We start from the raw sequence: 25,464 nt of genomic DNA, 5'->3' as shown, positions 1-25,464 counted from the left end.
GAGGGACTAACAAGCCTATTAACGAATCAGAAGCCAGCATTTATGAAGGACAATGACATAAGCCAATGACAAATATAGGTGGCGAGTGGACCGGGCTTCCATTCCATACTCCGATACATCATGGCTCGCAGAGCAGCGCATGAGCTGCCCAGGCGCGACCTCAAAATCTGTCATCTGCATCTTACATGATGTGCTTTGCAGCATGCACGTTAACCTCCCATACTACTTTGATTCAAATCTAGGACCATACAAAACACAGATATCTCCAACAAATACTTTAACCTCCAGAGTTTTCTTACCATTATTATTATTCCCCGATATTTACTGCGCACACAAAGATCTCTGCAGCAGGTGCCTGCACCCCATAAGATATTGGAAAGTGCAGAATTTGCAACCAATTAACCAGAACCGATCTACTACCATGCTTCTCCTTGTTGTCAATTTCTTTGTGGCAGGGTTTAGAAAAATAAATGTATTAGTTGAAGCCCATATTTTGCGTTGGGTTGTGTCACTTTTTAGGCAACCCCAACGTAAAATCTCATTTGTTAAGTCTCGTCATGAGCTTAAATGTACTCATGATGGACCGGATAAACATATGTGTGAGGTCTTCATATTGGAAGTCACTTCGTGTGATGTCACTTCCTGTGATGCCACGCGTCGTGACGTCATGAGATGTGATGTCATGATGTCACTTGCATTCTGCCTAACTTGGTTAGTCCCCTCCCTTCTTTTCTTAGGACTTGCGCCCTGATGGCAACCATTTGTGGTCCCCGGCAAATATGTGTGCGTCAAATGTAAACAATTTCTCCAGAGCCTAAGGCCCTGGTATGGACACGGTGAGGTGTGTCTTGCACACTTGTACCACCACTGCTGCGGAATCACCCTAGTAGTGAACCGTTCCAAGTTCAACAAAGCCCCAGGTGCATGTTGGTGTAAGTGAAAGGCGTGCATACCGGACGGATAGACACACACGCAGACACACACACACAAAATAAATCAATCCCTTTCCACTGGAAATCAGGGCTCGAGTCGGGGTACCACGCGGGTGGACAGCGTCTCCCCACTTATTTTACCGGGGGGACGCCGTCCCCCCTGCCAAACAGCTGGACTTCATTCTTTGGCCTCTCTGGGACGAGGAGCTGGGCACCTTTCGTGACGTCACTTCCTGTCGTGACATCACTTCCGGTGACAGCGTCCCCCACTTCTTTTTTTAGGACTTGTGCCCTGCTGGAAATAATTGTGGGCTAACAGAACGTGTAACTTGCAGCACGCGCTCTGATAAACGTAAATGCAGCCATGTATTAGCAGAGGGCAAAGGTCGAATGTCATGTTTTTGCCTCATCTTCTGGTTTTCATACCCTAGCTCAGTGTTTCCCAAACTGTGGGTCCGTGAGACATTCCCAGGGGGTCCTCAGGCAGCAGTTTTAAAAGCACTGCAAATGTTCCAAGTATAATTAGAAGTTTTCGAGCAACAATAAAAGTGTCAAGACCAAGATAACACCAGTGATTAATGTTCCTGCTGGAGAGAGATGAGTTTTGCCCAGTGGCAGCTTGACTTATTTAATGTAGCACAGAGGGTTAATATGCCTCTTGCAAAGAAAGTGTGCCTGCATTTTTTTTAACTGTCTTTGATCTGCATAGGTCAATGGGTTACTGCTTTTGTCACAGAGATTCTTTAGTTACTGTGCAGTTTATAAGTGACAATTGTGATCTAGCACAGAGACGTATAAACTGGCATCAAAAAGATGTTTGCAAACTGCATGGTACAAGATAGTAACTTAAGTTTCTTCCCAGTCTTTCATTATCCTGATGCTGCTAAAAAAAGGTTTATTTGAATGGAAATAAAGTTTCATTGTTAAAGTCAATGCTAAACACTGTGTTATGCCTACCAGTATGAATGATGTGAATTCTACAACTAGTAGTCACCTTTGCCTTATGTAATTACATGTATGATTCATTGTCTCTATGGGGCAGATTTACAAGGAAAGTGACTCAGTGAGTGCTGCAAGCCATTTGGCTGTGCTGCACGTAGTCACTTTCAAAGCACAAGGATGCAACATATTTACCATAGTATGTTGCATCTCAGTGCTCTCCCTGCGCTGGTGCACAACCTGCAGCCATGCGCCGGCACAGGCAACCTTGCACCATGGTGCAAGGATGCCTGCGTTGTGTTTATGTTCAGGTAGGATTCCCTTTCTGCACATAAACAATCACTAGAGGGGATTTCATCTTCCTAAACAACGAGGAGAAATGAATACATTTCTTCTTGTTGTACCTCCCTACGCTTCCCTTGGGGAGGTGTAGCATTCGGACGCATTTCCAGATTCATGATTGCTCGTAAATCTGGAAATGTGTCTGGTTTCATGGGTGTTGCTTGGGAACACTCACAGCAAAACCCATGAAACGCACCTTTCACGCAAAGTGCGGTGTGCAAAGGGGCCATATTTATAAGAACAGGAAAAGTCACGCAGGGTGGCTTTTCCTGTTCTTACACATATGGGGCACTAAAATGCGCCGCTGGAGCGTCACTTTATGTGACGCACCGGTTGCGCAAGGGTCTTGTAAATCTGCCCTATATGTGTGTGTGTTGCAAAGTGCCCTGACATCCTACACTGGTATGAGAGACGCTATAAAACAAATGAAATACATGTGACAGAGAGACTATGGACAGATGAGAGGCACTGTTGGAGTGTGATAAAAAGGGAATAGTATAGTCATCATTTACTATTCTTTTAAAGCTAATGCAATTCAATATATATTGATAAATGTGTTGTAGAATGCACTATTGTTTCCTAAATTGTCTTGGGGAGAAAGCCTTCCAAAGCCCCCTTTGTAGTGGTTCGACTCACTCACTGCACTTGGTGTGCACCCTGTGGGGACTGGTCTGAAAACATTTGCCAGGGCTGCTTTGGGTTTCCAGACTGGCCCTGGCACGAGTAGGAGCCTCGTAGTGTGAAATAAAACCAACCATTTAAAAGTTAGTCATGGAGATGCAGCACCAACCTTCCCAATAAAGTTTTTAGTATTTTTCAGATTCTTTCAATATAAAATACTAAAATCCTTAGTAATTCGACTATTTGTTTTGTGTTCACACCTGTGTTTATTTTTTTCAGATTACTGTTTGAAATTTAAATTATACAGATTGCTAGGGGGTCCCCGGCTTCCAGAGCTGAGTCAATGGGAGTCCTCAGGAGCCAAAACTTAGGGAACCACTGCCCTAGCTCATCCGGGTGATGACTGCGTCACACCGTGGGCCCAGCCAATGAGAGTGTGCTCTGAACTGTCTCTATGAACATGAAAGGGTGACATGGCCTGTGCATGCAGAGAGGTATGTGCCAGCTAGAGGGGGGAGCATGGCCCATTCTAGGCTTGGCCTCTTCTGTGTCATGGCCCCTGTTCTCCACTCCGCAATGGTTCTAGCATGTTACACTCTGCACATCTGCATTCTTACTATACGCATGTGCACATTGATTATGGCATGCAATTATCACATGTAAGCATGTATGATGTGTGAATTCACAGATTCATAATGTACTAACAGAGGCAACACTGAAAAACGCATTCCGCCTTAAGACTAGTCGGTTCAACAAGCCACTCCAAAGGATGCAGCTAGTTAAACACAGGGGAAACAGCCTTTACAACGCGGCTTGAACCACACTGTGCCTTAACGCAGTCCGAACCATGAAGGTGCCTTTACAACGCATTCCTTCACCATGCAAGCCGTTACAACTTCCTTTAACCCGTTGGCTGCTGCCGTTGGCCATTGGCCGACGGCAGCACTACCTCGCTAGTGCTGCTGTCGGCTAATGGCCGACGCGACCGCGCCCGTTTTTTAAAACGGCCGCACTGCCGCAAAAAAGCGGAAGCAGCCAACGGGTTAAGGAAAGCGTTGTTGTACTTTAAGACCACACATTCCCTACTGTTGCGCAGACTGGAGTTGGAATAGTAAATTATACTATTTCAAAGTCCAGGGCGTTCCCTAAGGCAGGTCGTTGCACCGACTTGCGTGGAAAAGGAATGCGTTGTAAAGACGCATTTGTGGTTTGGACCGCGTTCTTAAGGCACTAAACAAATTATTGTTCCCGAGCAAAAGGCAAATTAACAGTTAGAATCAATCATATCCAAGGATTAGTCCAATTACACATCCAATTTTGAAAGTTCAAAGTGATATCGCCATTATTTTCTGATTTCTTTTTGTTCTCATCACAGATGCAGAAATTTGAAACAATGATTCTTGATGATGAGTTGGTATAGTTGACATCACCAAATGTAGCCAAGCAGCCGACACGTGTTTCGTCTCGGGAGAAAAAAATCACCCGACGACTTCATCAGGGTAAGAACAAATCGTAGTAGATACAATCACCACATTCCAGGTATGGCCTGTGTGTGGTCCCATACAACATGAGTCTAAAAATAGATATATTTCTCCCGTATAAGGCACGTATCCTTCAGCGATTTGACAAAATATGTAGCCAAATATCTTTATAAGGGACTAATAATCTGGTCCAGCAAGAAGAAGTGTGTTCAGTTCAGGTCACGGAGAGTACTCCCGCCATCATCTTCAGCGCAGACACGTGTTTCGTCTCAGGGAAAAATCACCCGACGACTTCATCAGGGCTTAAGGCAGGTGTGGTAAATGACGCGTGGTTTCGACATACAACCTAAATACAGCAGTAACCACAAGATCTGTTCTACATACAGGGCAGCTATCCGAAGAGTAGGCACAAATTGTGATATCAGAACTAAACAATGTCAAAACAAAGCACAGTGTGTACAAGATGCCTTTGCAAACTTGGCTTTCTTGCCTGCTTTTTGAAGGTGGAGGCCTGACGTTTGTTCGGAGGTGGTGTTCGTCTCCGGTCCTCTGCTGGGTGTTGGCGACCGAAGCCCATCTTCATGCGCTGCGAAGCCGAACGAGCCAGGAGCCTTCTGTTGGCCAAGAGCATCCTGAGCCCTCTTCTTCTCCTTTTTCAACATGTTCACCAGGATATCTAGAGGCACCGTTAAGGAAGACACTACACCGGTAGCATGTGTCCATTCCCATCAACCATGCAGGAACCTCTACACCATCCAACCATGAAAAGATTAAATATTGATAGACATACCACTGTAAATGCATCATTTGATTACACCAACAAGTCTGCACCATCCATCCATTAAGGATGTATGACGTTACAACGCATGCATTCACAACGCATTCCATTACAACGCAACTTTTACCCCGCAGGTGCCATTACAACGCATTCCATTACAACGCATCACATTACAAAGAAGGTGCTTTTACAACGCATGCCATTACAACGTAAGTATAGGTAAGTATTTATATTTTTTAATATTAATTTAATTTTAAGTAAATTACAAAAATTATTCAATAAATAATTTAAATTATTGTTTTATTTTTTAATATATTTTTAAATTAATCATTTTAACTCCTTGGGTGTGTAATAGTAGGGGTAAAAATTACTATTCTAACTCCGGGGGGGTGTAATAGTAGGGTAAGTGTTGGATAGTGTAGGGGTAAAAATTACTATTCTAACTCCAGGGGGGGGGGGGTGTAATAGTAGGGTAAGTGTTGGATAGTGTAGGGGTAAAAATTACTATTCTAACTCCGGGGGGATGTAATAGTAGGGTAAGTGTTGGATAGTGTAGGGGTAAAAAGTACTATTCTAACTCCGGGGAGGTGTAATAGTAGGGTAAGTGTTGGATAGTGTAGGGGTAAAAATTACTACTCTAACTCCTGAGGGGTGTAATAGTAGGGTAAGTGTTGGATAGTGTAGGGGTTTAAATTACTAATCTAAAATAAATGTAATTAAAAATTAATTAAAAAAATTAAATTATAATTTAAAAAAACTTAAATGTATTAAAAATGTTATAATTATTTTAAATGCATTAATTAATAAAACTAAAAAAAAAAACGTACATTAAATACTTACCTTACCTATACTTACGTGGTAATGGCATGAGTTGTAAAATCACCTACGTTGTAATGCCATGTGTTGTAATGGAATGCGTTGTAATGGCACCTGCGGGGTAAAAGTTGCGTTGAACAAGTTACTTACCTTCGGTAACGCTTTTTCTGGTAGATACTATATCTGGGGACGCTTTCCTGCCAGACCCTATTGACGGAGGCATTGTGGAACTGACGGCGTGGGTGTAACATACCCCTGTTTCTCGCCAGGACCGGCTCGACTTCTCGCCGCACCCGCTCCGCGGGTGCCGCTTCGAGTTGGTGTGAGGCAGCGGGCTCCAAGGCGGCTCCCAAGGCGGACCGGGTAAGAGGCTCAGCGGGGCTGCGAGCGTGCAGGGACTCCAGTGACCAGGAGTCCCTGCGAGACCGGGTCACAGCTGACGGTCCGCTCTCCCTGCTGGCCCGCCCCCCGCCCCCTGCACCTGGTAAAAGGAGCACTCTACCTGCTATCTTTGGGACGCTTTCCTGCCAGACCCTATTGACGGAGGCATTGTGGAACTGACGGCGTGGGTGTAACATACCCCTGTTTCTCGCCAGGACCGGCTCGACTTCTCGCCGCACCCGCTCCGCGGGTGCCGCTTCGAGTTGGTGTGAGGCAGCGGGCTCCAAGGCGGCTCCCAAGGCGGACCGGGTAAGAGGCTCAGCGGGGCTGCGAGCGTGCAGGGACTCCAGTGACCAGGAGTCCCTGCGAGACCGGGTCACAGCTGACGGTCCGCTCTCCCTGCTGGCCCGCCCCCCGCCCCCTGCACCTGGTAAAAGGAGCACTCTACCTGCTATCTTTGGGACGCTTTCCTGCCAGACCCTATTGACGGAGGCATTGTGGAACTGACGGCGTGGGTGTAACATACCCCTGTTTCTCGCCAGGACCGGCTCGACTTCTCGCCGCACCCGCTCCGCGGGTGCCGCTTCGAGTTGGTGTGAGGCAGCGGGCTCCAAGGCGGCTCCCAAGGCGGACCGGGTAAGAGGCTCAGCGGGGCTGCGAGCGTGCAGGGACTCCAGTGACCAGGAGTCCCTGCGAGACCGGGTCACAGCTGACGGTCCGCTCTCCCTGCTGGCCCGCCCCCCGCCCCCTGCACCTGGTAAAAGGAGCACTCTACCTGCTATCTTTGGGACGCTTTCCTGCCAGACCCTATTGACGGAGGCATTGTGGAACTGACGGCGTGGGTGTAACATACCCCTGTTTCTCGCCAGGACCGGCTCGACGTCTCGCCGCACCCGCTCCGCGGGTGCCGCTTCGAGTTGGTGTGAGGCAGCGGGCTCCAAGGCGGCTCCCAAGGCGGACCGGGTAAGAGGCTCAGCGGGGCTGCGAGCGTGCAGGGACTCCAGTGACCAGGAGTCCCTGCGAGACCGGGTCACAGCTGACGGTCCGCTCTCCCTGCTGGCCCGCCCCCCGCCCCCTGCACCTGGTAAAAGGAGCACTCTACCTGCTATCTTTGGGACGCTTTCCTGCCAGACCCTATTGACGGAGGCATTGTGGAACTGACGGCGTGGGTGTAACATACCCCTGTTTCTCGCCAGGACCGGCTCGACTTCTCGCCGCACCCGCTCCGCGGGTGCCGCTTCGAGTTGGTGTGAGGCAGCGGGCTCCAAGGCGGCTCCCAAGGCGGACCGGGTAAGAGGCTCAGCGGGGCTGCGAGCGTGCAGGGACTCCAGTGACCAGGAGTCCCTGCGAGACCGGGTCACAGCTGACGGTCCGCTCTCCCTGCTGGCCCGCCCCCCGCCCCTCACGCCCCCTATATAACAGACGTAATCTCCCGCAGCGCGGGACGCAGCTCGGGGCGAAGAGCGGGCAAAGAGCGGGCCGTTTGAGGCCGTTCGAGGACGGCAGCGGACGGCCCTGGCCCACCCCCCCTGCTATTCCTACCCCGCTTGTTGCTCTTGGGGTAAGCTGGGCCAGTTAAAGAGAGCTAACCCACCTAGTAGTCTGTGAGAGGGCCCCAACACAATACAACACTATAGTAAGTATTATGAGCACCAGGATGACTCGTAGCAAGGCCGCCAATAGGGGTTCACAAGTCAGCGGCCCGATGGATGACTTCATCACCCGCACTAACATAGCCATTGATGAAGAAATATCCAAACTCCAAACCCGGGTATCCCTAGAACTGGCAGCCGCACGTAGGCTGTCTGAGGTAATGGCTCACTCGAAAAAATCCTCTCTAGGCCATATAGCCTTTGCTGTCACCCCTGCTCGCCCTGTTCGCCCAGATAGTATTGTTATTCAGGCCGACCTCCACCATCCCCCGACCACTCCTTCTTTCATTCCCCCTTTAGAGCAAACACGCACTGTAGAAGACCCAAGTTTCCCTGTACTTTCCCATCTTCAGCCCTCCACCCTTAACTTTCCTGCCCAAGAAACTTTAACCACCTCTTGTGCTTCCAGCACACATTCTAAAAGGAAGCGCCAATCACGCTCAGCCTACTCCCGCAAAAAGGCTAAAGTGGCAGGCTCCCAACATCTTACAATGGCTAATACCCAGGTATGTACTGCCTTACCCGAGGGCCCTATAATCCCACAGCCAGCATGCCAAATAATGGGTGACGGCTTAGCTACTACCACACCAGAGGTTGAGGGGTTGCAGTTACAGTACCAGGGACCAAATAATAAAGAATTTATAGACCAAGTTTGGGAAACACTAAAAAAACTTCTTTCACCACTCGACTTAAGACTATCTAGAATAGAAAACAATTTACTCGAGATGGAAAAGAGCATTATCGCTCTGGCCACTCTTGGCCTAAGAACTCTTGAAAACCAGGGCGTGTCTTTATCTGACCCACAATTGCCAGCTCCTGCTGTACAAATTGAGCAGTACCCCGTGCCAGCACCTGCTGCTTCCAGGCCTGTTCCCAAGCCAAGGACGGTGGCTGTGGATCAAATTTCTACGACCGCTAAATCCCAGGCTCTACAGCCGCAGGTTCCCGCACGGATTCCGAAGCCACAAAATACAACTTCAAATCTGGCCCCACCTACCGCTAAATCCCAGGCTCTACAGCCGCAGGTTCCCGCACGGATTCCGAAGCCACAAAATACAACTTCAAATCTGGCCCCACCTACTAGACTTCATCATACTGAAACCCAGGGCCACCGTTCAAAAGAAAATTTCAGAGGTGGCTATATTGATCTCCCTCCTGAGGCCAATGAGTATGTAGTTGTGTTGACAGGCGTCCCTGTCCTTGGCACTGACCAACACGAAAATCATTGGTCTTTGAAAAATAAAACAATGCACTGGCTCAACGTCCATAGGCCGGCTTCTAATGGGAGGAGAAGCCGGGTAATGATGGTCCGCAGAATACCTTGGGTGGGACCAACAAAGAAATCCAAACATGGGGACTGTGTAGTTGTAACTTTTGACGACCCACATACAGCACGCCACATCTGGTCTTGGCCAACCAGTGAAGAATCACTTGTTATCCCGAGGCCGCTATCTTATTTTTACCCCCCACGCCAAGAATACACCCAGGCGGTCAATTGGTCCTTGGTGCAGCACCCTCCACGGAACATCCATCCTATGAGGCCAACGGACACCTTTTCACATTGGAATGGCCTCTTAACCTATAATAGTTTTGGAGGCCTGGAGGAGGTCGACTGACTTTTTGTGCCCACTATCACTCCACAAGTAGGAAAAGCTTTGTCCTCCACGGTTCCGGAACCATCTGGAAACCAGACTTACAGCCCTCAAAATAATGTTGGCGTACTTTTGCCTCAATCGCCACGTGTCCTGGATCTGCCCAAAACGGCTACTTCAGACTGTACAGGGATGAAACTACGGCCAGACCCCCACTCTCTAACCGTATCTCCTCCCGTTCAGCTCAATCAACTGGAGAGCGAACAGCCTGGTAGTGCTGGCCCCATCGAATCATATCGGACTAAGATCTCCTTTATACCAACTATTCAGGATGAAGAAAAATCTCTTTTTTCTTTGCACGTTCCTAAAATCCTTCCACCCGGCGATTCCCCATTGAAGATTTTAAACTGGAACGTGGCTGGCCTTGAACGTAACCTTGATAATCCGGAATGGAACACCTTCCTGGCACCCTATGACATCTGTTTGCTTCAGGAAACATGGTGCCAGGAACCTAGACACAGAGTGGGTTTTTCGACCTTTTACGTCCCGGCTGTACACCAACAAGGTTCCAAAGGACGCCCGTCAGGTGGTCTTCATATCTGGATTAATATAGCTCTTGACTTCAGCGTCCTCCAAAGAACTACTGAATCTCCCGACCTCCAATGGCTAACGCTCCAACATAAAGGGGGACGGAAGCTAGAACTGTTTAACATCTATCTAAGGGACAGCAGGAACGGAGGATCTTCAACCTTATCAGGTCTAAACAACATCTTGGCTGGCTGCAACGCTGAGTCTCTCATCCTGCTGGCAGGCGATTTTAATTGTTGTTTTGAGCCTCTAGCTGTAGAAGATATCCTGGACACTAACGAGGAGGACAACAGGAGGGGAATCCCCATCTTGAATCTTGACCCGATCCCGAAATGGTCACAACGGGCGATCGACATAAACGCTCTCTGTATGGAGCATAACCTAAGAGCAACGAATGGGCGTTCCAGATCAGACTCCAAGGGCACCCATACATATAACAGGACGGGTCATTCTTCCAGAATCGATTTTGTCATGCTCAACTATACCCTCTGGTCATACCATCAAGACATGGAGGTTATAGAATCCTGCGATAGTGACCACAACCCTCTTGCGGTAACTATTTCTAATCCTTGGCACCAGGCCTCTCAAGAAAGCACAAATCAGATATGGAAATCGACACGTGAGATCCTTCCCTCGAATTGTGGGAGACGTCTCAAATGGGCAAGAATCGTATCAGATGAGGCACGGATGACGCAAGCTAAAACCATCCTACTCCAGGCTGAATCTAAGTTTAGTTTCACAAACGGTGATACTAAGAAGTCTTTAACACTATTCTTAGAGACAATAACTGCGCTAAGTGGGCTATTCACCTTTTTTAAACCCAGCGCCAGAAGCGCTGTAAAAAGTGTTCCAAGATCAAATGGAAAGTGGTTTACAGCGAGTTGCCGTAATGCCAAAAGTAAACTCGTGGCTGCTGTCAAAGGGAAGGACCAAACCACTATCAGGTCTGCAAGGAATCTTTACAGGAAATCTGTGTCCGAGGCAAAGCGGACATACGATTTCAATTTCTGGTGTGACCTAACGGAGGCAAGCACAAAGAAAGATGCCAAGGGGTTTTGGGACTTGCTAAGGTCAAGAGAAAAACCCGTAGATCACCAATTGACCTGTAACATTCCTGGTGCTGTTTGGTTTGCCCATTTTTCGAACTTGTACACAGCTAAACCAGGGCTCATCCAACTAGACCCGCCATTAGGGTTTGGTTCTACAGTTCTACCACCTAATGATGATGTATTTACTACCCTAGAAGTGGCGAAGGCAATTAGCTGTATTGTTCCCAATAAAGCGGCAGGCCCGGATGGGATCCCGGGCGATCTGATAAAAATTAATCCCACATTTTGGAGCAGACTTATTGCAGACCTACTCAATGAGGCTACAATGGGGGGATCCTTACCTGATTCCTGGAGGGGCGCTGAAGTCGTCCCTATTTTTAAGAAGGGTATCAGGGAGGACCCAGCAAACTACCGCCCCATTAGCTTGTTGGACTCAACGCAAAAGGTGGCCGGGAAAGTAGTATTGGGCAGGATCCTGGAGTGGGTGGTCGATAACCAGATACTATCTGATTTCCAAGCGGGGTTCAGAGCAGGGACAGGTACCGTCGAGCAGACTTTCCGCCTTCTAATGCTCTATTGGAAGGTAGTGGTGCTAGGAGGAGGCAGTTTATACCTAGTCTTTATAGATTTGAAGACGGCCTTCGACCTAGTCCCACGAGCACTACTGTGGAAGGTCCTTGACGGTTTAGGTCTACCTCCCTATCTTCTGGCCCTATTGGTAAAATTTCATGCAAAAAACTTCGCCCAAATCAGATGGGGTGCCCAGGGAGAAAAAACATCGCGCATCCCAGTAGACAGGGGTGTCCGCCAGGGATGTGTGCTTGCCCCCACTCTGTTTTCGTTATACGTGAACGGAGTGGTGGAGCATCTTTTACAACATCCTGCTGATGCACCATCCCTGGCCGGGAGGAAAATCCCGACACTCCTGTTTGCTGATGACACCCTCCTGATTTCGAAGACACCGACAGGTATACAGGCGCTACTTTCCAGCTTTAAGGCCTTTTGCGATACCAAGGGCCTAGCAATAAATATTGGTAAGACCAAATTCCTTGTTCTGAATCCCCCGAAGAAATCTGTAAAACCCCCCACTCTAGACTCCGTTCCATTAGAGCGGGTCAAAGAATTTGACTATCTGGGCATTCGCCTTTGCGACAGTATGAATTGGAAGGCCCATCACCAGAAAGTGTTTTTAACCCACAAGAGGGTTGTTGGCGCTCTCCTCAAAGAACAACGTGCCTCTTCTACAAAACCGATCGGGGCACTGCTTGACATCTATAGGGCTAGGATTGTGAGTGCAGCGTTGTACGGAGCAGAACTTTGGGGAACCCAGAGAGTGGACACCTTGGCCCACCTAGAAAATAAATTTCATAAAGACTTGATGAGGCTACCCCAAAGCACTCCCACTATTCCACTCTTGCTTGACGCTGGCACTCGCCCTATCTGTGATCAAGCCAAACTACGTCCTTTATTGCTGTGGTCCAGAATTTGGAATGTTCCTGAACTTCATAGTTACGCGGATGCCCTAAAGGATGTCTTGTCCCACCCTGGCTGGCATAAGATCGCCTGGCTTAGAGAGGTGAAGAAGGCGCTTACCTTGCTTGGTTTGGGTTCTGCGTGGGAAAACAAAACTGCACCTTCCAAACAGGAGCTGAAGAAGGCATACTGGACTTGGGTTGACAGCGAGAGACTGTGTAAATCAAACCATCCAAAAACTGTTGCCAACTTCCTGATGGTCAAATGTAACCCCTCCAGAGAAGCTTACTTGGACTTGATACACAGCTCCCATGATAGGGCTCTGTATATTAAATTCAGGGTTGGGGTTTTACCCTTGTGCCAGTTCACTTCTACTTGGAAACCGCCCTTGCAAACTGTTCCCGACTGTCCATTTTGTGAGCTGAAAACTGAATCTGTTGCACACTTTCTATTCGAGTGCCGAGCCTACTTAGCTCCCAGACGGAGGTGGTTGAAGCCTCTTTTCAGGAGCCTAGAAACTCGTTCACATCTGGAAGCCTTGAGAATACTGCTCTCAGAGGCAAGACCCTTCTTTTCAATCTGTTTGGCAAAGTTCCTAGGATGGGCCTGGCGTATAAGAACTGCCAAAAAACTGATGATTCAATAATGTCTCCCCTCCTTTTTTAACATATTTTTAGTCCATCGGACAGATCTCTTTTATTGAATAATGAATTGTAAGTTGTTTTCGAATATTGTTATATTTTGATGTTCTGCTTTTATGATATGTTTTTATATATCGAAATAAAGCTTACTACTACTATATCTGCCTGTGGATTCCTCACCTTGTGAATATCCCCCTTGCGTCAGCAACGTTCGGAAATTTTCTTCGTAGTACGCCGACGTGGGCGACGTCACAGGAGCACGGCATCGCGCGCGACTCCGTCTGACGTCACCGACCCCATATCAGGCCCACGCCGGCGTGATGACGTCAGTTCCGCCCTTTTTTCCGTGCCTTCGAGGCACACGGACGGACCAACGATAGCAAATATGCAAATATACAATGTACACAGTACATATAGAACAAAATCAATGCAATAGTATAAACCATATATACAGAAAGACCAGGTATAGCAGAGTGGACAACGGGGAGGCGGGTGGGTCAGTGAGGAATCCACAGGCAGATATAGTATCTACCAGAAAAAGCGTTACAGAAGGTAAGTAACTTGTTCTTCTGATAGATACATCTGCCGTGTGGATTCCTCACCTTGTGAATAGATTCCCACAGCAGTCCCCACTCCCGGAGGAGGGTGTCCACCCTGCTACACCAGGAAATCTTGGAGGACAGAGCGCGCGAAGTGGCCATCCCTCCTCACCTCGGTATCCAAGCAGTAATGCTTCGCGAAAGTGTGGAGGGAGGCCCAAGTCGCGGCCCTGCAAATATCCTCAACAGGCACACCCCTAGACAAAGCAGATGTTGCAGACTTTGCCCTAGTTGAATGAGCTCTAATACCCTCAGGAGGGTCCTTACCCGCAAGTGAGTAGCAGATTTTGATGCACAGGATTATCCACCTGGAAAGAGTGCGCTTGTGCACCGCTCTGCCCTTCTTGCAGCCAGCAAAGCCAACAAACAGCTGGTCGTCCATCCGGAAGCCTTAGTCCTGTCCAGATAGAAAGACACCGCCCTCTTAGGGTCCAGGCGATGCAGTCTCTCTTCCTCCTTAGACGGGTGAGGGGGAGGATAGAAGGTAGGAAGGGTAATGGACTGCCCAAGATGGAAAGGAGTCACCACCTTAGGCAGAAAAGCAGCCCTGGTCCTAAGAACCATCCTTTCAGCATGAATGGTCAGGAATGGGGGTTTGGAACTTAGAGCTTGAAGCTCACTTACCCTCCTTGCCGAGGTGATTGCAACGAGGAAGATAGTTTTAAAAGAGAGAAGCCTCAATGGACACTTGTGCAAGGGTTCGAAGGGAGAACCCATTAAGAAGGTCAGCACAAGATTCAAATCCCAATGAGGAACAACAAAAGGAGTAGGAGGGAACATATTTATGAGACCCCTCAAGAATCTCAAAACCACCGGAGATTTAAAGAGAGATGGCTGATCCGGCAAACATAGAAACGCCGATAAGGCTGAAAGATACCCCTTGACCGTGGCCACAGCCAAACCTTGCTGCGCCAGATAAAGGGCAAATTGTAAAATATTAGACAAATGAGCCTTCAAAGGGTCAACATCTCTCTCCCTGCACCAAGAAACAAATTTTGACCATCTATAGGAATAAATGGACTTAGTGGTGTCACGCCTGGCAGAGAGAATGACATCCACTACCTCGTGAGGGAGAGAAAAAGAACTCAAGTTGCCCCGTTCAATCTCCAGGCATGAAGGTGTAATGTCTGGAGGTGGGGGTGTAAAACCTGCCCCTCCATCTGAGAGAGGAGGTCTGCCCTGTGAGGGAGACGGAGCGGCGGGTGAGAGGAGAGGTGGAGTAGGTCCGAATACCACACCCTTCTTGGCCAATCCGGAGCGACCAATATGACTTGGGCCCGGTCTTGACGAATCTTCCTCAGAACCCGAGGAATCAAAGGTATAGGAGGAAACGCGTAAAGGAGTTGATCTTCCCAACTCAACTGAAACGCGTCCCCCAATGCTCCTTGCATCGGATACTGGAGACTGCAGAATGACAGGCAGTGCGCATTCTCGCGAGTTGCGAATAGATCCACCCGAGGAGTCCCCCACATCTGAAAGATCTCGTGAACAACCTCCGGGTGAAGCCTCCACTCGTGGTTGACAGAGAACTGCCGACTGAGACTGTCTGCACGAACGTTCAGAACTCCGGCCAGATGATTTGCCACCAGACAAATCTGATGGTCCTGAACCCAGGACCAGAGACGCAGAGCCTCTCTGCAGAGACACTGCGACCCTACTCCTCCCTGCTTGTTGATGTACCACATCGCAGTCGTGTTGTCCGTCAGGACTTGGACTGACCGACCGCGAAGGGAAGGGAGGAAGGCCTTGAGCGCCAAACGTATCGCCCTCAATTCCAGAAGGTTGATGTGAAACAACCTTTCCTCCAGAGACCAAAGCCCTTTGACCTCCAGGTCTCCCAGATGAGCACCCCACCCGAGAGTGGATGCATCCGTTATCACTGTGGCCACTGATGTAGGCAGTTTTGAAAAGGCTTTCCTTGCGACAGATTGCCTTCCACGCCCCACCAAGACAGATCCGCTGCAGCTTCTCTGGAGATCTTCACTGACTCCCTGAGATCTCCGTTGTGCTGATACCACTGCCTGCGGAGGCACCACTGGAGTGCCCTCATGTGCCAGCGTGCATGACTGACCAACAGAATGCAAGAAGCCATCAGACCGAGCAGACGAAGGACCTTCAGGACCGGAACAACCGCTCCACTGTAGAATAAAGGAATCATCTCCTGAATGTCGTGAATCCTTTGAGGTGGAGGGAATGCATGACATACAGTAGTGTCCAGTACCGCACCTATGAACAGGTTGCGCTGGGAGGGCACCAGGTGAGATTTGGGTACATTTATCGAAAAACCCAACCTGTGTAACAACTGAGTTGTCTCTTGCAGATGATGGAACACCTTCTCCGGCGACTCTGCTTTGATCAGCCAGTCGTCTAGATAAGGGAATACAGGAATCCCTGACCTTCTGAGATGTGCTGCCACCACTGCCATCACCTTGGTGAAGACTCGAGGCGCAGTAGTAAGTCCAAAGGGAAGGACCGCAAACTGGTAGTGCTGCGATCCCACCGTAAAACGGAGATACTTCCTGTGCGACTTCAGGATTGGGATGTGAAAATACGCATCCTGCAAGTCGATCGACACCATCCAGTCTTCTTCCATCAGCGCCAGAAGAACCTGAGCAAGGGTGAGCATTTTGAACTTCTCCTGTTTGAGATAGAAGTTCAAAATCCTGAGATCCAGGATCGGCCGAAGCCTGCCATCCTTCTTGGGAATCAAGAAATACCGGGAGTAGCACCCTTGACCCCTCTCCTGCTCTGGAACCACCTCTATCGCACCCTTTCGAAACAGAGTCAGGACTTCCTCCTGCAGGAGAAGCAGGTGGTCCCCCGAACAATAACCTTGGCAAGGAGGGTAATTGGGAGGGAACTCCTGAAAAGGAAGTGCATACCCATTCTCTACGAGATTGAGAACCCAAAGATCTGATGTAACCGATTCCCAATCTCGTAGAAAATGAGTAAGCCGACCCCCTACTGGCCCTACATGATCCAGAATGGTGGATCTAGGGCTGCTTTGCTGATGCGGGTGGGGGTTGGGCATTATTGGAGGAAGTGGAGGAAGAGGAAACTTGACGCCCACGTCCACGACCCTTCTGTCTATCTCTATAGGACTTATACAGAGGGTTCTGCTGCTGCTGCTGTTGCTGTTGGCCCTGCTTGAAGGGACGAAAAGAAGATCTACCGAATCCTCTGAATTTTCTAGTCGTAGACCCTCTCATCTGCAGACCCAAAGATCTTGCGGTGGCACGACTGTCTTTAAACCTTTCCAAGGCCACATCAGCCTTCTTACCAAAAAGGCCAGTTCCTTCAAAAGGTAAGTCCAGCAATGTAGACTGCACATCCGCAGAGAAATCCGAAGACTTTAACCATGCGGCTCTCCTGGTTGCAATGGATGAACCCATAATTCTAGCAACAGAATCCACAGTGTCCATGCCGCTCTGAATGACCATGCGGGCAGCAGCCTGAGTGTCAGAGACCACTTCATTAAAGTTCTTCCTATCCTCCTCAGGAAGTTTTGATGACAATTGCTTCACTGAGTCCATTAATGCATGCACATATCTACCTAAAAGGCAAGTAGCATTTGATGACTTAAGAGCCATGCTCCCAGAAGAGAAAGTCTTCTTCGCAGACTGATCTAATTTCTTAGACTCTTTGTCAGCTGGCACTTGAGGGAAAGAGCCTGCAGCCCTATTAGAGCAAGCCGCCTGTACCACAAGACTTTCTGGTGATGGATGCGTAGAAAGAAATGCAGGGTCATCAGGAGCCACCCTATAGCGCCTCGCAATAACTCTTGAAACTGCAGGAGCAGATAATGGCCTCTTCCAAATCTCCTTTATTGGATACGCCAAGGCATCAGTAAATGGCAGTGTAGGCTCAACAATTGAAGAGGGAGAATGCAAGACTTCAGTGAGGATGTTGGGCTTGTATTCCACTGTGGGCAGCTTTAAGTTAAGAAGATCAGCAGCCTTCCTAATAACCACGTGATAGGGTGCCACATCCCTAGACGGAGCATCAGAAGTCGAAGGCAGACCCCACTCAGGAGAGAGTTCCAGACCACTAGCCTCCCGAAGTTCATCAAAATCATCATCATGATCAGGAAGCTCGCCTTCTTCCACATCAGAACTTTCATCATCTCTTTGCTCGAGAAGACGCTGAGCTCTTCGCCTCGACCACTCCAATCGAACCGAAGTCGACGGATCCGGTAACGACTCCGACGGAGCCGGTTCCGACGTCGATCGAGGAGCCGGAGCAGTAGGACGAGAATCATGAACAGGTGTGGTACCTCGATCTCGACTACGAGGCCGATCCGGAGTCGGCGAAGCCGCATGCGGAGTCGAAGACCTCGGTGGAGCCGTACCGAGCCAAGGTGGAAGAGGCGCCGGCATGAAAGGCATAAATGGAGCTGGGGCGTACGACTGAGGAATACCCAGATTGTACGATAATGGACCCATGGGACCAACAGGCGCTCCAGCGGGGTACATCACCCTGGAATACACTCCAAACATCGCATTGAGAAAATGCGAGGGGTCCTGACCGGGACCAGGAAAGGGAGGGTACGGACCTACCGGATGTTCCAATGGAGGCCGTTCCAACACATTCTCACTCTGACCTTCTGGGTCCACAGGAGTCTCCATTGGAGTCGGATCTTGAGGAATCACCTCTTCTTCTTCTTCATGTTCCGAAGGATGCGAGGATATCGGATCCGGATCCGGCTCCGGCTCCGGAGTCGGAGAACCTTCTTTTGACAAGGCAGGCGAAGGAGAGACAAAGTCTTTACGATGTTTGTGAGACTTTTTCTTCGAGTCAGAGGATTCCTTCTCCGAATGATGTTTTGAACTGTGCTTCCTCCTCTTATGCTTTCTCCTCGAGGAGCTCGAAGCGTGACCGGAAGCCGACTTAGATCTAGACCTAGATCTTTCTCTGGATCTTGACTTCGCTTTAGATCTCGACTCCTCTCCAGATCTCGAACCCGCTCTGGTTCTCGACGCCGATCCCGACTTCGATCGAGACCTTTGCTTCGACTTCGATCTTCGTGACGTCGATCTCGAATATCTTCCAGTATCCTGTTTAACTTTCGCCAAAAGTAGTTTAGCTTCACGCTCCCGAAGCGCCTTTGGATTCATTTTAAAACAGGAATTGCAGTTTTTGACGTCGTGACTCGAACCAAGACACCACAAACAATCCTTATGTGGGTCAGTGATAGACATCATGCGGGCACAAGACCTACATTGTTTAAAGCCTGTTTTCCTCGACGACATCTTCGGTGAAGAATCAAGTCGCAAAAGAGAAACAGTGACAAATAATTTACAGCTAGATACTAAGTATCGCAGAAGATCCCGAAAACCGTTAGCGTCGAAGACGCGGAAAAAAGGGAACTGACGTCATCACGCCGGCGTGGGCCTGATATGGGGTCGGTGACGTCAGACGGAGTCGCGCGCGATGCCGTGCTCCTGTGACGTCGCCCACGTCGGCGTACTACGAAGAAAATTTCCGAACGTTGCTGACGCAAGGGGATATTCACAAGGTGAGGAATCCACACGGCAGATGTATCTATCAGAAGTAATGGTACTTGGTCGTAAAAGTTGCGTTGTAAAGGTTGTTCCACATCCATTAATACTTCACTGTTGATGCAAGTACACCTGTACTGGTAGCTAGTGAGTATTCTTATCAATCATACAAATAACTCCACAACATCCATTAACACACATCAGAGTTGGTACAAGCACACGTGTGTATTTATCTAGTGATTATTCCCATCAATCCAAAAAATGCACATCAAAGCTGGTAAAAGTACACATGTACATGTATCTTGTAATAACATTAATCCACCACCCAAGGAGTGCCACAATATTCAATAATGCCCATCAATGGAGGTTCAGGTACACCAGTCCATGTATCTTGTGGTTTTACTCATCAATCACTCATAGATGTCTACAGTGTCCATTATCAATCACACAAACAACTCTGCAACATCCATTAATATACAACAATGTTGGTGCAAGTATACATGTAGATGTATCTACTGACTATTCCAGTCAATCACCCAGAGAACTCCATAAAAAGGTTATACGGGTACAAGTACACCTGTCCATGCATCTTCTGATCATATCCATCAGTCACCCAAGGAACTCTACAGCATTCATTGATACGTCAATACTGGCGCAAGTGCAGCCGTACCTGTATCTTCTGATTATATTCATCAGTCACCCAAGGAACTCTACAGCATTCATTGATATGTCAATGCTGGCGCAAGTGCAGCCGTACCTGAAAACTTCTGATTATATCCATCAGTCACCCATGGAACTCTACAACATTCATCGATACGTCAATGCTGGCGCAAATGCAGCCGCACCTGTTTGTTCTGATTATATTCATCAGTCACCCAAGGAACTCTACAGCATTCATCGATACATCAATGCTGGCGCAAGTGCAGCCGTACCTGTGTCTTCTGATTATATCCATCAGTCACCCATGGAACTCTACAACATTCATCGATATGTCAATGCTGGCGCAAGTGCAGACGTAGCTGAATCGTGCGATTATATGCATCAGTCACCCAAGCAACTCTACAACATTCGTCGATACGTCATTGTTATGTTATGTTAATCAAATTTTTTGAGCGCGCAGCTGCCCCAGCAAAGGGGCGTCCCGGCGCTATATCAAACAAAGTAACACAACAGACAACAACTAGGAAAAGAGCTGGCTTTAATAGGGCAATGGGAAAAGATAGGTTTTAACTGCTTTCCTGAATGAAAAAAGATTTATTTATTTATTTATTTATTTAAAGAGTTTTGTATAGCGCGAACAAGACCCATGGGTATCAGAGCGCGTTCCATAGCATGAGGTAGTACTGAGACAACATTTTGTAAGGAAGGGTTAAACAAAGAGATATGACAATGTACGTGTGCAAATCTCAAGATATCGAGAAACAAATCAAAAAATACAGTAAACACAATATATACAGTCTGAAATTAACTTATTGAAATAAAACTAACTCTATAGTGTGATTTACTGATTGCCGGAAGATTTTAAATGATCTTTCCGATGTGTTCTATATTCTTTATAATCTAATACCAGGATTAGTAAAGTACCAGTCTAGGCAGTCTTCCATGATAATAGTGGATCTATACATCGGGTTAACAAAGTATGGTCCGTGACATGAGGTAGATCTGGTTATTAGGATTTAAGTTCACTTGTCCTGCATCTTGTCCTGTGATTTCCAACTTCTCCATCCCTGGATTATATTCCTCGAGTAAGACCTACTCCGCTGTTGTGAGTCTTTTCACTTCTAATGAGTAAGTGTCCTGGACTTAACTCTGTCACTGTGTTAAAGAAGATCGATCTCGAGCTATGGGAGGAATTTGCTCATTAGAAATATTTTGTTTCCCTCTTAAAAGTTGCTGTGTTTGTTATCTTTCTGATGTTTGGTGGAAGAGAGTTCCAGATTCCAGGGGCTGCTCCAGAGAGCGCTCTATCATAAGTTCTCTACTTCCGGAAAATGGGTGGTCTCAGTACCAGATCCTTAGCACTCCTAGCAGGTCTATTTCCTCCAGATAATATTTTCTGGGCAAGAGATCTTGGAGTGTTGTAGTGAAGCGCTTTGTGGGTGATACATGCCATTTTTAGCTGAATTCTGGCTTCGTACGGTAGCCAGTTTAATGCTTTTAGGTGTGGAGAGATATGGTCGAACTTCCTTGACCCGGTGATAAGTCTTGCCGCTGCGCTGAGGCAAGCTTTTAGTGGTGTTGTGGAGATTTGTGATAAGCCTGCTAACGTAGTGCACCCATATTCAATCCTCGAAATGACCAATGATTGGACTGCCAGCTTAAGATCTGCTTTTGAAATGAAGAGTTTCACCTTTCTAATGTAATGCAGGTGAAAACGGGCACTTTTTGCCATTGCCTTGATATGTTCTTTCATATCCAGGTTCTCATTAAGTGTTATTCCTAGTGATTTAGCTGAGTCGACTAAGGTAGGGGTGCAGTTAAGCGCCGTGATCATTCTAGCCCATTCCTTAACTTCTGTGTGCTTCTTTGAGGGTGATATTAGAAGGAATTCAGTTTTTTTAGCATTTAGTTTTAGATGATTGATTGTTAACCATTGCAATGTCATTTCTAAGGCCTCATTATTTAACCTGATGTCTTCCAACGACGAGATCTTGAGGTATAGCTGTGTGTCGTCCGCGTACATGTGAAAGGAAATTTTGGAGTTTCGAAGAATTTCTGTGAACGGTTCGATATATAAATTGAACAGTGATGGAGATAATGTGGATCCTTGAGGTACTCCAATCGTGTTAGGACATGAAGTTGAAAGAGATTGATTGATTAAGAATCTTTGTGTTCTATCCTGAAGGAAGGATTCAAACCATTTCAGCACCGTACCTGATATTCCCATCCTGTCCTGGAGCCTGTTCAGTAATTTTACATGATTCACCATGTCAAATGCAGCTGATAGGTCTAGGAGCATGAGTAGACATGATCTATTTTGGTCTAAGGCTTGTAAAGCATCATCGACTATATGTTAAAATCGCCGTTTCCGTGCTGTGTCCTGTTCTGAAGTCCGGCTGGCATTCATCCAATAAAGAGAAATTGTCTATGTGTTGGCTGAGTTGATTTTGCACACATTTCTCTGCAGTCGGATTTTTGATAATGGGGACTACTTGACCGGTTTTTAGGCACCCTGGGAGTATCCCTTGTGATAGAGAGGCGTTAATAATTTTTGTCCATAAGGGAATCACGGCCTGGCTGATTCTTTCATGCATTTCGACTGGAGTGGATCACTATAGTGGTAATTAGGTCTGATTTCTCGTAGCGTTTTGGCAATGTTGTTCTGGTCTAATAACTTGAAAGAATCCCAATGGGCCTTGTTTTTTGCCCCACTCTCCTTAATTAAGGCATTGGCAACGCTCGTTGTAGGTTTTTGGATTTCTAGGTTATCCGCTGAACTCTTGAGCTCACTTTCCAACGTGTTGGCTTTGTCTGTGAAAAAGGAAGAGAATACTTCGCAATTTAGTTGTGTTTTTGTGACTACTTGAGTCGTTTTGGCTGCCTTGTTGGATTGTTGTTTTAATATTTCGAATAATTTACGAGGTCTGTTTTTGGCGGAATCCAATTCGGATCTGATAAATTCCTTTTTGGAGTTGAGGATCTTTTTGTTATACTCTTTCCTGGTTTCTCTCAGAGATTTCAATACGGGAGAAGAAGGGTGTTGTCTCCATTTTCTTTCCGCCATTCTCAGTTTACGTCTTTCCTCATTTAGTGTCTCATTGAACCAAGGATTTTTAATCTTCTCTGTAACTCTTTTCTGTTTAAGAGGCATTGTGGAGTTAACTATATCCGTTATAGAAGTATAGTAGTGGGCTGTTAGATCATTTACGTTCTGTAAGTTCTTTGATGGGTATAGGTCCTTTTCACAGCTTTCTACTAAATGTTCAATGTTCGAATCTTTAGTGTCCCTCATCCACTTTTTAATTCTATTAGGTTGTGAGTGACTGTTCTTTATCCATATGGGAATCATGAATGTTATGACATGGTGGTCTGACCAGTCGCATGGCTCTATTGCTAGCCCTGAAATTTTCTCGTTTTTTGAAATTATCCAGTCCAACGTAGCTCCTTTCGAGTGGGTTGGCTGTGTACATGCTTGCGAAAGATTGAGATCCGCTAGGAAATCTTTAAAAGCATGTATTTGTTTGTCATTGTTGTTGTTCCAGTGTAGATTAATGTCCTCTAGGAATATATTGTTTGCGTCGGAGTTATGATTTGCCATGATGATCTCTATTACTTGTTGTATGAACGGCATATTGTTACCAGGTGGGTGATAAAGTGCATGCAGGTTGCATATTTGGTTGTTGTCCGATCTTAAATTGAGACCTAGGTATTTGCACTCTTTGATCGTTTCCGAAAGTATTTGGGAGATTTCTATATCCGATCGATGTATGCAGGCTATGCCACCTCCTTTCTTTTCTCGTCTATCGAGTCTCACAATGTTGTATAGAGGGGGCACTAGTAGGTCCAGAGCTGGAGATGATGATTCTGTTAGCTATGTTTCAGTGAGGATTGTCACGTCAATTTATTGGCTAATGATGAGGTCGGCTATATCTGATGCATGTTTAGCTGCGGACCTGCAGTTGATCAGAAGGCATTTCAACGATTTTTCTGTGCAGTTTGTGGTAAAAATTTGCCGTTCTGTGATTATCTGAACTTGTTGTAAGTTATTAAGGTTGGGTTTCCTATCATTCTGTCTAGACATTCTATTGACATTGATCTGGACTGTTCTGATTTCCTCTCCTCTACTGCGTTCCGATATCTCATAATCCCGGAGTAAGGATAAGGTTTCTTCTTCCATTAATTCTTTAGGTTTCCTATCTGGTCGATTATGCCTGTTTGATAGTGGCATCGCCGTCTCATTACTTTTTCTTTGGGAGTGATGTAATAGCTCTATGATGCGCTCTATTTTTTTGTGGGTCTTTTCTGAACTTTCATGCAGTTTTTCTATCTCTTGCAGAGACCTTAGTATGTGATGCGACATGATGTTAATTTTTGTTCGAAGATCTTCAAATTCTCTCATGGTCTGAGGAGATGTGTTTTTTATGGTCCCTCGTTTCTTGCGTGATTTAACATTTGTTTGCCCTTTTATTAGATCTGTTCTTTTCATCCATTTTGTGTACTTATTATCCTGTTTGGATGAGATAGTTTTCTTGTAGTACTAGAAGTTATTTGTGAAGTTCTTTGCTTTGGAGTAGAATGGGGTATAGGTGTGGTGAGGTTTTCTATATGTGGGCTTACTCGAGTTTCAGAGAGGGGCCTAATCGACGGAGATGCTCCTTGAATGAGGCGGGATGTTGCATCTTCCTTCTGATCTTCTTTGTTGTAATTCAGATATAGCGTAGCAATTTCCGTTATCTCTGCTTCAATTTTGGGCGATGTGCTTCCTAATCGGCTTGTGTCTGTTACTTGCGTAGACTGTTGTGTATTTTGCGATTCTCTGATTATTATATTATCTGTAGACGTAGTGTTCCTGGTGTCCGGGGTACCTTCTTGTTGATTTATGTGTTGTTCCGATCTTGTGTTCTCCGTGTACCATTTTAAAGTAGGGAATCTGTTGTCAAATTTTTCTAATTCGTTGTTAAAGGCTTGTATTAGCACTATACCGTTCTTGTATATAGTTATGCTGAGGTCAGCTCTGCATCTTGGAGCTGACTTTGTCATGATTTTTGTGCCATGTGGAATATTGGTAATGGATATTACGTTAAGTAAATTAGTAATGACATAGCGCCGTTTAGCCGTTCTTCTTGTAAAGAATATCATGTCATTCACTTTAGTGCCTCTAACTGTGATGGACGTGGGGTCAGATATCAGCGTGTCTGGGATTCTCCTCAGTAGGTTATGCTTGAATTTGTTTGCTGCATTTTTGGAAATTTTGGTAGTATACCTTATGATGTGGGAGTTCATGCTTACTGGTTCTTAGCAGTTGTCCGCCATGGTAGTTGATTGGTCGAGTGTGTTATAAATATAATGTTGTATTATACTGACCGTGTTGAAAGATCCGGTAATCTTTTGAATAGGCCAGATTTTCATTTTCTTTTGGAAT

The 25,464-nt window shown here is 46.9% G+C and overlaps 1 protein-coding gene across 1 annotated transcript in view; it reads right to left on the bottom strand.

Moving 5' to 3' along the window:
• KIF6 (kinesin family member 6) overlaps positions 1–25,464 on the bottom strand; it is a 1,617,941-nt gene that overhangs the window by 853,671 nt on the left and 738,806 nt on the right. Inside the window, exon 13 of the mRNA XM_078647330.1 lies at positions 4,806–4,991. Within this exon, the coding sequence (XP_078503456.1) occupies positions 4,806–4,991 (186 nt within the window). The remainder of the gene's footprint in view (positions 1–4,805; positions 4,992–25,464) is intronic.

The sequence above is a fragment of the Lissotriton helveticus genome, chromosome 6 (assembly GCF_964261635.1).
Source record: "Lissotriton helveticus chromosome 6, aLisHel1.1, whole genome shotgun sequence".
Taxonomy (NCBI): Eukaryota; Metazoa; Chordata; class Amphibia; order Caudata; family Salamandridae; genus Lissotriton; species Lissotriton helveticus.
This window is presented reverse-complemented; position numbering and strand designations above follow the sequence as displayed.